This window comes from Cervus canadensis, chromosome 15 (genome assembly GCF_019320065.1).
Source record: "Cervus canadensis isolate Bull #8, Minnesota chromosome 15, ASM1932006v1, whole genome shotgun sequence".
In the NCBI taxonomy this organism is placed as follows: domain Eukaryota; kingdom Metazoa; phylum Chordata; class Mammalia; order Artiodactyla; family Cervidae; genus Cervus; species Cervus canadensis.
In genome coordinates, this window is record NC_057400.1 from 13496998 (window position 1) to 13512577 (window position 15580).

At 41.8% G+C, this 15580-nt stretch overlaps 1 protein-coding gene across 10 annotated transcripts in view; it reads right to left on the bottom strand.

Annotated features, from left to right (window-relative positions):
• The window catches only part of NCKAP5 (NCK associated protein 5), a 1111865-nt gene that overhangs the window by 122644 nt on the left and 973641 nt on the right, over positions 1-15580 (bottom strand). For 9 of the 10 annotated variants that reach the window (XR_006273101.1, XM_043487514.1, XM_043487515.1 and 6 more), the window contains 3 exons: positions 10376-14133; positions 9305-9482; positions 1899-1977 (listed from right to left, as the gene is read on the bottom strand). Coding sequence is in view for 9 of the 10 variants with exons in the window: in XM_043487514.1 (XP_043343449.1) it covers positions 1899-1977; positions 9305-9482; positions 10376-14133 (4015 nt within the window). In the remaining variant the exon portion in view is untranslated. The remainder of the gene's footprint in view (positions 1-1898; positions 1978-9304; positions 9483-10375; positions 14134-15580) is intronic. The other variant, XM_043487516.1, reaches the window with a different exon arrangement.

Genomic DNA, 15580 nt, shown 5'->3' on the forward strand with positions numbered 1-15580 from the left:
GCAAGGAGATCCAACTAGTCCATCTTAAAGGAAATCAGTCCTGGGTGTTCACTGGAAGAACTGATGTTGAAGCTGAAACTCCAATACTTTGGCCTTCTGATGTGAAGAGCTGACTCATTGGGAAAAGACCCTGATGCTGGGAAAGATTGAGTGCAGGAGGAGAAGGGGACGATAGAGGATGAGATGGTTGGATGGCATCACCGACTCAATGGACATGAGTTTGGGTGGACTCCGGGAGTTGGTGATGGACAGGGAGGCCTGGTGTGCTGTGGTTCATGGAGTCGCAATGAGTCGGACATGAGTGAACATCTGAACTGAACTGAAAAGCCCAAGAACACTTCATTATAGAAAAATCATGAGTCAGTGGGGCTTTACAGTGCCATTTTTGAAGATTGTTGAATAATACTTAACTTGCATATTAGCTAACTATGCAGAACTGATACTAATTTAAGCATTTTACATTGACAACTGTACTAAAGGATGTCTTTCTGAAATAAAAATATTCAGATTCCACTCATTTTGTTGTTAAGACTTTTATATTCCCAACTACACCAGAAAAGAATAACAATGGTATGCCAATCTTATTACACTTTGGGGGTACAATAACTCTCTGAGATAAACTGTAAATTATAGTTGAGAGAAGATAGCTGGGTAAGCTAGAAAAACAGCTGCAAAACATACCAACATGGAGCTAAGAGTGGTGAGATGCTGTGAGTTGGCAGCTAAAGGTATTCCAGGGAAAGAACAGGAGAAGGTGCAGTGAATACTGATGATAACAGAAACCAGACATCTGTGGGGCTGTCCTACCCCAGAGTACGGTAATCAGTACTGTCTACACACCCAAATGTGATTTGAAAAAATGACTCTTCATGCTTTGAAGTTTTGCATAAAACTAAATATTTAGCAAGCTTACATTCACAGCTATTTCTAGAGTCCAAAGAACAATTAATTTTGCAAATGTCCAAGGTGTCCTAGAGCTGTTATCACATCTTCTATTTCCTGACAAGTATCACGGTCATAGACAGCTACTCTATTACCAGTTACCTCCTGGCTGATGGAAACAGGCTGGGAAAATCCCTTTGTGTTAGAAACCTGAGTCCCTTCAATGTAGGCTCATGCAAAATTCTAGGACAGAGCTGACAAGCCAAATATATCTCTGAGACAGGACTACCTATAATCAGGGTTCTAACAGAAATGTAAAGAAAATGAGTTGGAGATTTTGGCAAGCTGTAAATACTTAATCTGGGGCTTCCCAGGTGGTTCAGTGGTAACGAATCCACCTACCAATGCAGGAGACTCAGGTTTGATCCCTGGGTCAGGAAGATCCCCTGGAGAAAGAAATGGCAACCCAGTCTAGTATTCTAGGCTGGAAAAACCCCATGGACAGAGGAGCCTGGCGGGCTACAGTCCATGGGGTCCAAGAGTCAGACATGCCTGAGTGACTAAACAACAACAACAGTGTCTATTTAGTTCTCTGGGTAAAACGTTCAATTAAAAAAAGTGTTCAATATAAGAAAGTTACTACTCCACATTTCAAGCCAATAGTAGTGCTTCCTGAGACAATTATAGAAACTGGATCAATTCAAAGTTGATTTTCTCCTCAGAGAGAAATTATTTACATCAGTATCATTTCCATTGTATATTGACAAGGTCTCACTTTAGTTTGCATTGCATTCCTTTGTAAACACCTATGTTTTCTTCATAGGTTCTGCTTTGACCCATTTATCTTATGGTAGTTTCCAATATTTAAGAAGGTAAAGAAAACCATGTATCAGAAGTTAAAATCCTATCCTGGTAGAAGTGGGCATAAGACATGTTCTTTAAGAACATGCCATCTCTGAAATAAGGTTGCATGTAGAAAATGTCAGTTAAAGACGTATGGAGACACGTGTTCTTACCTATGGTGTGGCTCTGAAATGCAGAATCTGCAACTGTCTCTTCTTCATTCTCTTGCAGGTGTTCATTTGCCTCTCTTATCTGCAGAAACAAGGAAATACTGTGAGTTCTTACATGTTACATTAAATTGATTTTGTAATCTTCAGAATATTGGTGTATTCTATAACAAACGTGGGTATGTATGCGTCTGAGTATATGTACATATATACAGATATATTTTCTTCACTTCATTTTACCGTACTCTATTGCTTGGCTTTATTACAAGTTTTAATTATAAGAGCATATTTTCAGAAATATAACACCAGCTCTTACAGAGTATTTGATTCCGCAAAGATTTTTGAGATAACAGCTTTAGGGTTTTTTTTTTTTTTTAAATACTTAAAAAAGTCAGTAACACAGAGCTGTTAGGAAAAATTAAAGTCTAAGGAAGCATAATTCTTCCAGGGACAGTGACTATCCCACAAGTTATTTTAATGAGAATAAAGAAATACACTTAGATCTTTTGACCTTTTCCTAGAATATAACTCTAAGAAAATGTTATTTTGTTGTTGCTCTTTCCAGAATGAAATGTGAGTTGACTATGATGCGTGCTCAGTGAACTAGGATGGTGACACATTTATTTAGATTTTTTCCAGGTCAAAAACATCCTCCTTGTATTTCAGCTGGGATATTCAGAGGAGTACCAAATGGAACTTGAGCAAGAATCTAATAAAATCACAGTATTTCACAAATGAGAATTTTGAAATCCAGTGACTTTCTTTAAAGATACCATAAATGCCAACACTGAAACTTAAAACTCATATCCCGTACTTCCCAGTCTAGTAGCAGCAGTAATAAAAACAGCCAACGCTTAACTCCTACGCATCAGGAGCTGTTTAAGCGCCTCACACCTATGCTCTCACATCCCTCACAATGCTAAGAGGTTAAGCGCTATTGTTAGCTCCATTCTGGAGATAAGGGCCCTGAAGAAATAGAAAAGATAAGCAGTTGTCCAGGTGGTGAAACCCGGATTCAAACACAGCAAATCTGGTCTCAGATTTGTGTTCATTTGGTGAAATTTTGTTATTCTCAAATCTCCACTGAACACTGTCAGTGTAGACTTGGCCAAAAGGTCAAGATAGCTGTGGTCCTTGGCAGAACGATCCTGAATATCTCTTTGAAAGTGCATTCCAGCCACCCAGTGATAGTAATGCGAACTGTGTGATGAATGCAGTGGGGGTACACTAGAGGTTGTCAGTGAATTTGCTCAGGGGTTCGAGTTGAAGGCTGAGAAACCATTATTTTATACTTACAATATAGAAAGTCATATACTTGTAAACTGACCTTGAGCTAGACTTAGATTTCCACTTTTTACCCTCTTTTCATAATTAATGGAATAAGACCAATTATTTACATTTCATGACTATGGTTCCAATAACAAAAGTAACTGGTGCATGATCCATACATACTAACAGCTAGAAGATGGCACACTCAAGGGGGTTAGTCAATGGCTATCTGGACCCTCACAAGAAGCGTGTACTAAGGGCTGAGTATCCAGAGGCCAGGCTTCATCTCTTTCTCTCCCCATCAACTGTCTGCAGTTGGCACTGTTCTGTTAGCACATCCGGAGGAAGGGAGTTAGGGAATAAGGGAAGAAGAGCACGATCAACCAGCTCTGTTTCTAGTAGTTACGGAAAGCAGAGAGGAACATCTCTGTGAGCATCATCAAGACGATGTTACTTATTTGCCTTCCAAAGTTCACCTAGCTCAGTGACCTCTTGTAATGAGGCTGCCAAGAAACCCAAAAGGAGGGAGATCCAAACACCTTCGTTTCCATTAAGAATTCAACAGGAACTTTCTATCCTCATTTATAGAAATATCAAGGAAGTCTATTTATATTTTCATCCCATTCCAACACTTATGACAGGATGCTCCATATTCTCCCACACCTGTTATGTAAAACAGTATTTCCTTTGGGCTTTTCTAAACCAACTGATTTTAAACTTGAATGGGGTGCTGCAAGGTGGGCGAACCAACATCTCCATCAGTCTGTGAAATACTGAACAAAAGAATCCAACAATTAGAATAAAGTTACCATCTTGGGAGATAAAGCAACAGAGGCTTAGAGAGGGTTGGTGATCTCTTTAAGGTTATAAAAGAATTTCAGCTTTAAGAATGGGCACTCTTGACCCCTATTCATCACTGTAATTTAAATTTTTCAGAGTGTACCATATGGTCACACTCACCCTTTCCAGACCTTCCCAAGAACTACTGTATCTTTCTTAGCGTCTAGCAATTAGGTAGGCAGTATTCCAAATACACAAAAACCATATTTTCATTTAAGAGTAGCAAAAAATTTTCTGTGTGTGTGTAAGTGCCCCGTTTCTCTTCCCAATGTCTTCTGTGGAACTTCACTACCACCTCTGTTCAAGTATCATATTTAAGAAGAAAAATAAAACCATCTTGAGGTCCTACCTGTTAGCTCCTGTCAGAACTTTTCTAGGGAATTAAGTGCTTAACAGCAAATGCTAAATGTGGCCTCTTGGGTATTTATCAGAGGACCTGGGCTTGTAGACAGGCCCCTAGTCCTTCAGCTCCTCTGGGCTAATGATCCATGAGGAGCAGATGACCCATGAGGGGAAATTTTGAATTGGAAGGGGATGGATGAAGAATCAACAAAGGAATGGAATATAGGGTAGTGTCTTAGAATGGCACACTTGTCAGCTCTAATTATCCATACAAATAGATTTCAATGCAAAGTGGTGAGTAATTAAAAAAACCCATTTGCCTATGGAAATGAGGGGCATAATTTATTTTGGCAGCAGATTCCCCTTGCTAATTATATTTTTCATAGGCTGAAATTAAAATTAATTTTCACTCTTGATCACACAGGGGCTGGATGTTGGCAAAAGGTTGGGGAACTTCCAGGGGGCAAAGGGCTGCCAGCTTAAGAAGAAGAATTTGTCAAAGTGAATTCTTCACGTGGCCAAGCACTTCACAGATGGGAATGGTCACAAAACCAAAAGGTTTGATTCAGCAAACAATGGTGTTTAGAGATTTAGAATTTCTTCAGCCATTGCTCCACCAGAAACAGATACAAATCAGCATCAGTAATGTCCCACTTGGTAAGAAGTATTAATGGCAAGTGATTCATGGACAACAAGTGTGGGCTTTTTTCTTTTGGCCACACTTATGGGGCATGCAGGATCTCAGTTTCCCAACCAGGGAGAGAATCCATACCCCCTGCATTGGAAGCACCAAGTCTTAGCCACTGGACCAGCAGGGAAGTCCCAAATGTGGGCTAATTTGGTTTCAGTTTGCTGTCAGTACTCTGGGCATCTTCTAATGGTGCGTGTACCTTCAACTCTTGCCCATCTTTTGAGCTCTGCTGTTGTAGTCAAGAGCTTACTAAATACCAGTTTCTAAAAAAAAATAGCAGTTTCTAACAAGTAACTACTAAATGTCACTGTGCCCATTATATTCTATTAACCTCTCCCATTAGAAAAGGCTGGGAGGAATGAGTTACATAATTCACTGCTGACAAATATCTCCATAATTGCAGAATAAAACCTAGTATTTGGGGACATCCTTCATTTAGAATTCTGTGTATGTTTCTTCTTTGAATCATCCTAACATGAATTGCTTTCCCAAAAAACAACATTCTGATGTTAAAGCTCACTGAAAAGGAAAAGAACATAATGAACCTCTGTGAGACGAGAAAAGAGATCTTTGGAGGGAAAACTCCTGGAAGGCATTACCTTTAGAAAAGTCAGTCATTTAGAACGCTTTGCAGGAAGAGGGTAAAACAGGCATGCTTCTTATTAGCATCCAAATAGTATTTAGAACAGAAGTGTTCAATTAAAGATGTTGAAATTATAAAATTTTGCAGAACTTAAAAAGATGATAACAATTTGTGTAATTATTATACATTTTACACTACTTCATCACCACAACTTTAATGGGATTGAATTTGATACTTTATTATTAGCATATGTGATTTTTTTTCAGCCTATATGACACTAGGTGAAGAGAATACTCATAATTTAAATTAAAATACCCATATTAAAATAGCCTTTTCTTACCAGGTATATGATCTTGTTAATTTTGTTAGTGATTTTTATTTTGTCCAGTGACAGTTAAATAGGATCTGTTCCTTTGAGACTTCTCATTTCAGAAAATTATCTAAATTCATAGAAAGGAAGGATCTACAACCTATAGAAAGGAGAGTGCATTTATTTCTGACTTATTTACTTAATACTGATGCAATCTTTTCTGGGGATGCTTTTTTCCCCCTCTTATAATGATTTTGCATAATTTAAGTAAAAATACAAAGTAATATGGCCCTTGTCAAAATTACACAAAAATTAGAGCTAAGTGGGCTGTAAATCATGGCACAAATGGGGACATAAGCCTTTAATTAAGGCTCTGAAAACAGAAAAAAATTTAATTCGGTAAAGTGTTAATGGGATTTTTACACATATTTTAGAAAGCATCTAGCAATCTTGAAAATGGATATGCAGTCACCAATGAATTAAGTAGACGTGTGCTACATACAGGGACTTGTTATATTACAGAAATAACTTTTCAATTTTATTATCATAGATTAAAATAAAGGCGTCCCAGGTGGAGCAGTGGTAAAGAACCTGCTGGCCAATGTGGATTGGCAGCACAAGATACTCAGGTTTGATCCCTGGGTCAAGAAGATCCTCTGGAGAAGGAAATGGCAAGCCACTCCAGTATTCTTGCCTGGAAAATATCATGGCTAGAGGAGCCTTGTGGGCTAACATCCATGGGGTTGCAAAGAGTCATTTACAACTGAGCGACTGAACATACAGACACAGATTAAAATAATGAAAAAGCCTTAGGGCTCTCATGACTACAAATAGTCTTAGTTTGTAAAGGGCAAGGATGATGGTACATTATGGCATAAAAAAATTTTTTTTTGACTGCATCTCACATTGTTCAGAATCTTAATTCCTGACCAGGGATTGAACCCATACCCTCAGCAGTGGAAGTACAGAGTCCTAACCACTGGAACTCCAGGGGAGTTCTTGGTATGATGTTTGCAGAGTGATTTTATTCAGGGAAAAAGTATGCTATGTAATGCATTATGTGCAGCTATTGTGTTCACCCAAAATAACTACTGTGAGAAGAAATTTTTATAACACACTTGCAACACAAGAAGCAGATAGCAAATTTACCTTGAGCCCTAGTAAAGGAAAATTCCCTTAAACTCTTGATTTTAAAAGGTTAATGAAAAAAAAAAAAAATAAAAGGTTAATGAGCATTCACATCAGTGTGCTCTGGTATTAGAATGTACCTTATTTTGCATCTAATTTCCTTTCTATATAGGCTGATAACATATAATGAATTTCACTGCTATTCTTTTAATAGTCCCAAAAGGGATTATGGCCATTGTCCTTTCTGGAATTAGTAATTTTAGTCCAATCCATGTTGATGATCACAGAGATGAAAAAAATTGCATTTTACATCTGAAAAAATGACTAGTGTGTCAACTATCTAGGTTAATAATATTTCTCTATATTGAAAGCTTCCCAGCATGAGTTAATTTCCTCTTGCAGCTAACTAGAAAATTATCCTTTGAGACCCAGGTTCAATCCCTGGGTCGAGAAGATCCCCTGAAGAAGGGAATGGCTACCCACTCCATTATTCTTGCCTGAAAAATTCCACAGACAGAGGAACCTGGAGGACTACAGTCCATGGGGTCGTAAAGAATCAGACATGACTAACTGACTAACAACTGATGGATTATGTATACTTGGAGTGGTTGCTCTCCAAGAACAATAAGAGTGTTTCTTGCAGATATTCTGGGAAGATGAAATGAAACTGGTTACTACATTGTAAAAGACTGCAAATGAGAGAAGAAAAGCAAGGCGAATTACTTTCGCATTAGGAAGTAATAGGTAAGTAAAAATGAAATTGTAAAAACTAAACAGAGTTTTGTGGTTTTTTTTTCCCTTTTTGGTATTTTTGTACAGTGACGATATACCCCAAGCTGTCAGAACCATCTTAAATGGGGCATAGTTAAATTGAGTGCCTCTGATAAGGGGCTCTGCCAGGCTATCAAAGTTTTAGATCAGCTGGATTGAATTTCCAGCATATTGCACATTTCCACACGTTCATTCTCTTTCTTCCTTTCAGTGACACTACAAGGGCAGCCTTAGATACACTTATAATTTGAGATTTTATAATGCAAGGGAAATCTCCGTTTTCAAGAAAGGGTGATCTCATGGAAGCCAAGAGCAAGAATAAGGAGAAAGAAAAAAAAAAACTTTTGCAGAGAACATAGCCTGCATACGATTTCAGAGTCTGAAAAACAATAAAAAAAAGACCTTATAGCTTTTAAGAGTAAAGAGCTGTTTGAAAAAAAAAAAAGCATTTAAGTGTACATTTGTTTCAAATTAAAGTGAAACTTTAAGGAACCCTAGAGTTTAATTATTATTAACTAATAATTAATAATAATGCCAATCATGATTACTACTAAAATCTCCTCTATCCTTGAACCACTCCAGAAAAACATGACTAATTCCTTCATTTTTCAGGTTTTCCTGAAAAAGGAAAGAAAAAGGGTAGTACATAGTATATTTTATAATCTTTTATTATGAGTACACAAATATATGGGAACAGTAATTCTGAAAAGAGATTTTTGTTTTGTTTGAGTTAAAGTTTACATAAAGAAACAAGGAATATCACAAGATCAATGATACAAGAACAGAAAGAATGTAAGGAGAGGAAGTTCAATCTAAGATAATTTTAAAACAAAAATATGTGAGACTAGCATATCCTGGGAAACCACCTTTTATTCATTTTTTAAAAGGAAATTACCCCTGATTCTGAACCTCATAATTAAAAAACAAAATGATAGGGAGTCAAGTTCCAAAAATGATACCTTGAAACTTAACTCCTTCTATCTTAGGTAGGATTAATCAGTATATACAACTTAAGGAAAAAAGGGGAATTGCTTAAATCAAACCATCAAAATAGCCAATATTCTCTTAAATTGTTTTGCATTTTTATTTTTTTTAATCATTTTCATTCCCTTCTGCGTTGCTGGAAATGATGGAACTAATCACCATAATGAATTCCCAGCACAAAGGTACAACGTGAAGGTGAACACCCACAGCATCACTGCCTGCACTGTGGTCACACCAAGGTTCTGAAAAGCGAGCTACAGAAGCAGCAGCTCTCCTACAAAAGAAGAGCTACGAAAGGCGGAGGGAGCTGGGACCCTTCCGATCCAGCTGCCGTCACTCGGTAACAGTGTCTTCATGACTTCTCTCCTCTTTGGCTTTAACTTTCCCTTTCCTGGTCATCTCTTGCCTGTATTTTCATCAGTAAAAAGTAGACAGAACCCAACTAGCCCATATAGGGACCTAACACTTCATAACCAGGATGGGGAAGTACTTACCAGGGAGCCTTTTGGTATTTCCATATCTGCTTTGGTTTTGATGTTTTTCTTGTTGTTTCCTTGAGTGCTGAGAGAGCCGCTGGTGAGACAGGAGCGCTGGGAGCTGCCCTTTAACACACTTCTACAGGAGACATTATTTGATCCACTTTCTGTCTGTTGAGCTGCTTTCTTATCAACTCTGCAGGTGGAAAGTGATTCCTCTGATCAATTACATTGCTCTTCTTCAATCCCTCTACTTATCCCAATCCTTTCATGTTTAAAGGAACCTCCATATATCTCTTTATCTTTAAACCTTTGAGTGATAAGTGTGTCTCACTGGCCTTGGTCAAATCTGCATCTGCTATTCCAGCAGTGTGTCAATTTGGATTTGATAAAACAATAATTTGTTTTTATTTTTCATGATTGCTTGTGAGATGAGGTGGGGCATAAAATAAAAACCTGTGAGGAGGGATTGCTAAATATATTTCTTTTTTTCTCCACTTTAATTCATTTTATATTGGTGTATCGCTGATTAACAATGTTGTCATATTTTCAGGTGCATAGCAGAGCAATTCAGATATACATATACACGTGGCACCCTGGATGAGAGTGGAGATTGGGGGAGAATGGCTAAATATATTTCTGGCTTAAGATCAGCAGAATATGTAATTATCTCTGGAAAGTTTTAAGTATAAGTTTGCTTGGTACAATAAGTGAGATCAGCATCCTTTAAAATGTATGTGTAATTTTCTTCCATTTCATGCCATGTGGATCCATTCATGATTTCTAGTGTAGGTTGAATTTCTATCAACCTTGATAAAAATTTACCGTTCTTTAATTTCAGAGACCATTGGTTTGGTTAACAGAGTAACATGGACTAAATTATCATTTCATTGCTAACTTTTATTCCATTGTTTAAATTCTGGCTAATGCATAAAAGATTGCTATGATGCATTCCTGCTTGTATGAAAAACATGCTTGACTGGTATTCAATATGCAGGAGACAAAAAGCGCTCCTGGGCGGGGGGTGGGGTGGGGTCCAGCACTGCTCTACACACTGCCGCCCTCTCACTCTCTTTGCCAATACACTACCTGTTCAGAAGTTCTGTCATAAAGGTATCTTTCGCTGAACATGGAACAGGGCTGGGTCTATTTCTTGATTCAAACTTCACTTGGTCATAAATGTCTGGCGGTGTTTTCAGGTTATTTCTGTTTTGCAAACCACTGTCTGGACCCTCTGCCAACTCGATGTCCCTGTGAAGTTCATCTTCCATCTCACACTGTAGCTCAGGCTTCTTTTTCTCTTTCTTTCTCTCTGATTTCAGCTGTTTGTTTCCAAACCCTAAACCTTTTGCATCTTTCTTTTCTGCTTTGGTTTTGGAGACATCCATCTTCCTGCTACTGAGAGCCGGGAGTCTGCTCCTCCGAAAACCGAACCAGCTGGCAAAAGAAGGCCCCGGCTTCGGCTTCACTTCCACAGAGGTGGACTTTGTTTGCACTTGGCCCTTTTCCACATTTTCCTGAATGCACAACATGACCTTTTCTTCAATTGTGGGTGAGAGGGGGGCTTCTGGGCTTACGACACCGGCCCTGGTTGCAGAAGCATCTGGATACCTTCCAGAAGTTTCTAGCTTGGAGGTCCTGCTTGCTGTGAAATTACTGGGATGTGGTGTTCTCCCCAGACTCTGTGGGCCTCCTGAGCTATCTTCTGGGGTGAGTGGGCACCTGCAGTGGTCACTGCCTGGCCCCTCAGGTACAGTCGCCCTGGGGCCTTCTCCCTGGGCGTAGGCCTGCTGCTCTTCTGTTCCAGCTGGGGTGAGGGGCTCTTCGGATTTTGGAGGGATCCTCAAAGGCAACTTGCTTGGGCTCCCGTGCTGGCTGCTGGAGCTGCCTGTGCTCCCCAAGGAACCCTGCCTAGGGGAAGAATGTCCCAGGGGCCGCCCAGAGCTGGGGAGCCCATCAGACACAGGGCCAGACGCAGTCTTGCTGGGGGAGCCTTCGGTGGAGGAGCTCTGCCGGGTGAGGGAATTGCCTCTCTCAGCGGTGTTGGTAATAATCTGAGTCCGGACTTTGCCCAGCCCTTCTGTGGGGGGCGTGGGGGGCTTTTCCCCTGAGTGAGCACTGAAACTCTGGCTGCGGGCTTTGGCTCCATTCATGCCTAGAGCTGGTTTCAGGTGTGGTTTGCTGGAGGACAGGGATCTTTTCACAGACCTGTTTTCTACTCCATCTTTTCTATCAGCCCCAGGCATGCTATTTTCCAGCGACTCTGGCATTGCTCTTTCCAGGGGAAGCCCTTCGGCCAAACTCTCCTGTGCCGGTAAACCCACTGGAGACGCATTTCTTTCCCCTCCTGTGGCCTCAAGGCTGGCTGGATTTCTGGAGGCCCCTGGCTTAGCCTTGCTCACAGCCACGGAGGTTTTTGAGGCTTCATTTAGACTGTCTTTTTCATGTTTCCCTGGCACTGTGGAACTTTTCCTGAGCAACTGGGGAGACTTCATGAAAACTTTGAGCCCAACTGGGAGGCGAGTTTTCAGTCCTCTCTCATGAAGCTTCTGACACCCATGCATGGGGTTATGGCTTTTGGAGGATGATGATGATAAGGGACTGTTAACCTGAGATGATGGTGACTCATTTACCCCTAAGAAGGAAGGCGTGGAGGATGCAGAGACATTGCCATTCAACTGTTCTTTTCTCCCTGGAGGTATACCTTTGGAGGACGGTATTTCCAGTGGCTCACGGGGGGAAGCACAGTTCTTGGGAGTCTGTAACCCTGTGTTGTTCTGTGTGGTCCCACGTGTTTGGTGAGGTGGGGCTCTGGGGGTATTTCTCTTTGGAGAGACTTTTGGGGGCTCCGGGACCATCACAGCAAATGAGCTGGAGGGGCTGTGAGCAGGGCATCTCATCAGGATTGCTGTTTCTGCTGAGGGTGGTGAGGGAGTGAAGACAGGCTTTTTGAAGGCCACAGATGGTTTCTTCCCCTGCACATCTGTCAGGGTCTGGTTAAAATAAATAACAGGAGCAGAGGATCCTTTCAGAGGGGGCGATTTCAATACCACTCTTGCTGTCTCGTTGGGCACCCTGCTTTCGGATTTGGCAGATGAAGGTGGCGGCAAAAAGTCATAACTGGGCCTGATGAGTAGGGAGACCGACCTGCCTGGAGGGGGTGGTGGGGAGGGTGATTTCACCTCGGGCTCTGGCCCTGGGTCACAGTGTTTATCCCTCGTGGGGGGCTCTCCATCGTCACTCCGCTCAGTGGGGGGCCTGGACAGCAACTGTGATGCTAGAATCTGACTCTTGGAGCTCTGGATCCAATCCCTTCTGCTGGACATCTTGGAGCCGTGAGGAAGCTGGGTGGGGGGTTTTGGAATGTGTGAATCTGGCTGCAAGTCAAAAAGGGGAGCTGGACCTTCAGTCTTTTTGAACTGTGAGAGTTTCCCTGGAGCTGGTGATTTCTCAAGAGTTACTGGGCCAGTTGAGGGCATCACAAGGGAGGCTTCAGGCTCCCTTACTTTTGATTTCTGAGGTGAAGGCTTGCCTCTGGTAGGTATTTTTGTCAGACTTTTCTTCTGACAGATGCCTGTGCCCACAGATGACCTAGAATGACTCTGGCATGATGTGACATGTGTCGGTTTGGCCCGTCTTTGAGTATTTTGCGTCACTGTCCTGGGGTGGAAAGACACAGCAGGTGCCATGGCTGTATCATCTACCTCACCCTGTGGAATGTTTCTTTCAGTCTCCTCTTCAGACCTCTTTAAAAAAGGGTAGTCTCTAGCCGCAGCCCCTGGCTGTAAATGAGCAATTCCCTGAGGTGAAAGTTCAGCATGTTCCATCTGGGGCCCAGCAGGGGCCTGACGGATGGAAATCTCCTTTCTGGTCACAGTAACAAGGCCAGTCTGGTGAGAGCTGAGCTCAATGGGCTCGCCGTCTTCTGCATCAAATATCACAGTAATACATTCTTCCGAGGAAGTCCGTTTTACAACCCTCTGCTGCTTAATGAAACTGAACGTCTTTGGCCTGCTCTCTAAATGGACGGGTGCTTGGTTTTCTTCCTCCTCAGGAGACCCACGTGAAGACTTTTCAAACCCCGTGAGGATGTCCAGGCTCTCCATGGACCGGTCGGTGTCCGCGGCTGCAGACGCATCTGAGGGGCTTTTCTCATCACTGCTCTCGATGTGCAGCTCATCCAGGGTCTCCGCGTCATCGGCCTCTGAGGGCTGGAGACTGAGCGCCTGGCAGCCCTGGCTGGGTGAGACCTTCTCTCTCTGTACCCGAGGCCCCTGCACGCCTGGGCACAGCTTCTGCTCCAAGGGACAGTTGCTGGCACAGCCGGTCAGCTTCTCAGGCCTCTCCCTGGAGTAGACTGAGGAAGTGACCTCTGAACAGTGTTTGCCGTTCAGCTCCCAGCCAAAGAGGCTGTCAGAGACACTGTGGGTTAATTTACAACTGTGTAGCCTGCAGCCCTGGTTTGGAACCACTTGGACCGAGGCTAAGGAGGAAGCGTCCTCATCAGCCTCGTCGTGAGAATCCATGTCATAAACAAACGCCTTGTGGGGATCCGTGCAGGGGCTCCCTGTGTCTGTGGGTTTGCAGGGTGGATATTCCTTCAGGCTGCTACTTTTAATTCCTGGAGAATAGATTCCTTCATTGGAGTTCATGCAATCTTTATAACCCCATTTGGTTATCACTGATGGGGGTTCAAGTAACACTTTGCGCTTCTGGAGCTTTCTTAGTCCTTCCAAAATGTGGCTTTCCTTGATGCGAGTCGGAGGTAGTTCATCTGTAGGACTAGCAAAGCCACTCGGGAGCGAAGAGTCGATACTTAACCTTTTGTCCCAATTTTGTGATGACTGCTGGGAATAAAAGAGGAGATATTAGACATGATTGAGCCCTGTGGATCACCAGTTTATAGAAGGAAAAGGCCATCATTAAACTTAGTTCATCCTAGTGGTTGATAAATATTCACATATAAATGTATTTATTCATTAGTTAATGCAAACTAGTTTATTATGTAGCAAAACTCTACTTTGCCAGCTCCTGAATTAAGGGGTGCATGATATAGATACGTACAAGATAAGGACCCTGCCTTCAAGGAGCAGGTGACCCAGGAGGAGTTGGGCTCAAGTACTGTAAGTCAAGGGAGCAAATGAGACATAGAAAACTAGTAGGTACTCCAGAGTTTCAGAGGAGGGAGACCACATATGTATTTGAAAAACCACAAAGAGCATCTAAGAGAGATCCTTTCTTTTCTTCTCCTTCCTTCTTCCCTTCCTTCCTTTGATTTATAACAACTTAGTCCTAGAAAGATGGATAAGTTTGCCTTAGTTGAAAAGTAGAGGAGGACTTCCCTGGTGGTGCAGTGGATAGCAATCTGCCTCCCAAGGCAAGGGACACAGGTTCGATCCCTGGTTCGGGAAGATCCCCCATGCTGTGGAGCAGCTGAGCCCGTGTGCTGCAACCACTGAAGGCTTTGCACCTAGGGCCTGTGCTCTGCAACAAGAGAAGCACCACAGTGAGAAGCTGGTGTGCCACAGTGCAGACCCAGAACAGCCAAAAATAATACATAAATTTTTAAAACTAAATTTTTTTTCAACCAGAGGAAATGATTTCCAGGTAGAAGAAATGGATGGCAAAGACCTTAATTGGAAAAGCATGCTTTGGGACACTTAGGGAATAATCAGAAGGCTCACTGTGCAGCGTTTATGGGAGGTGAAGAGGGTAAGAGGAAAAGTGAGTTGGTCCAGGCCTTATAGTCCCTTCCATTCTAACAACTGAAAGCTAGAATGTCATGTGGCCTCAAGACTTTATTTTGATAGGCAGTGAATATCTGTGAAATATTTATACACATAGAGCAGCTGGCCATTTGCTGTTAGAACCCATAGCAGTGATTGACCTACTAACTTTGAAAGGTCAATTTCCTGTTCTTCATATTTCTCCAAATACCAGTGTTAGTTCTGGAGAAGTGACCAAGAAATGACATAGAAAAAACATGGCATTCTCCTCAGACATTCACATTTATCAAAACACTGCTAACAAGAAACAGAAAGGCAGAGGAGGAAACTCATGCTGACCGAGCTTCTGCTGTGTACCAGCCACTGACCCAGTGCTTTGACTTAATTTTCAGAACAAGACCATGAAGCAGACAATATCAGTCCTATTTTAAGAGGAAGGAAACTGAGATTTAGCAAAATCTGTCCTTTGGAGATCATACAGTCAAGGAAGAGCTAGCGCAAGAGTTTCAACTCTGGTTTCCTGGGCACTTTCTATGACTCAGTTCTGAAGTGGCTGCATGGGGATCTG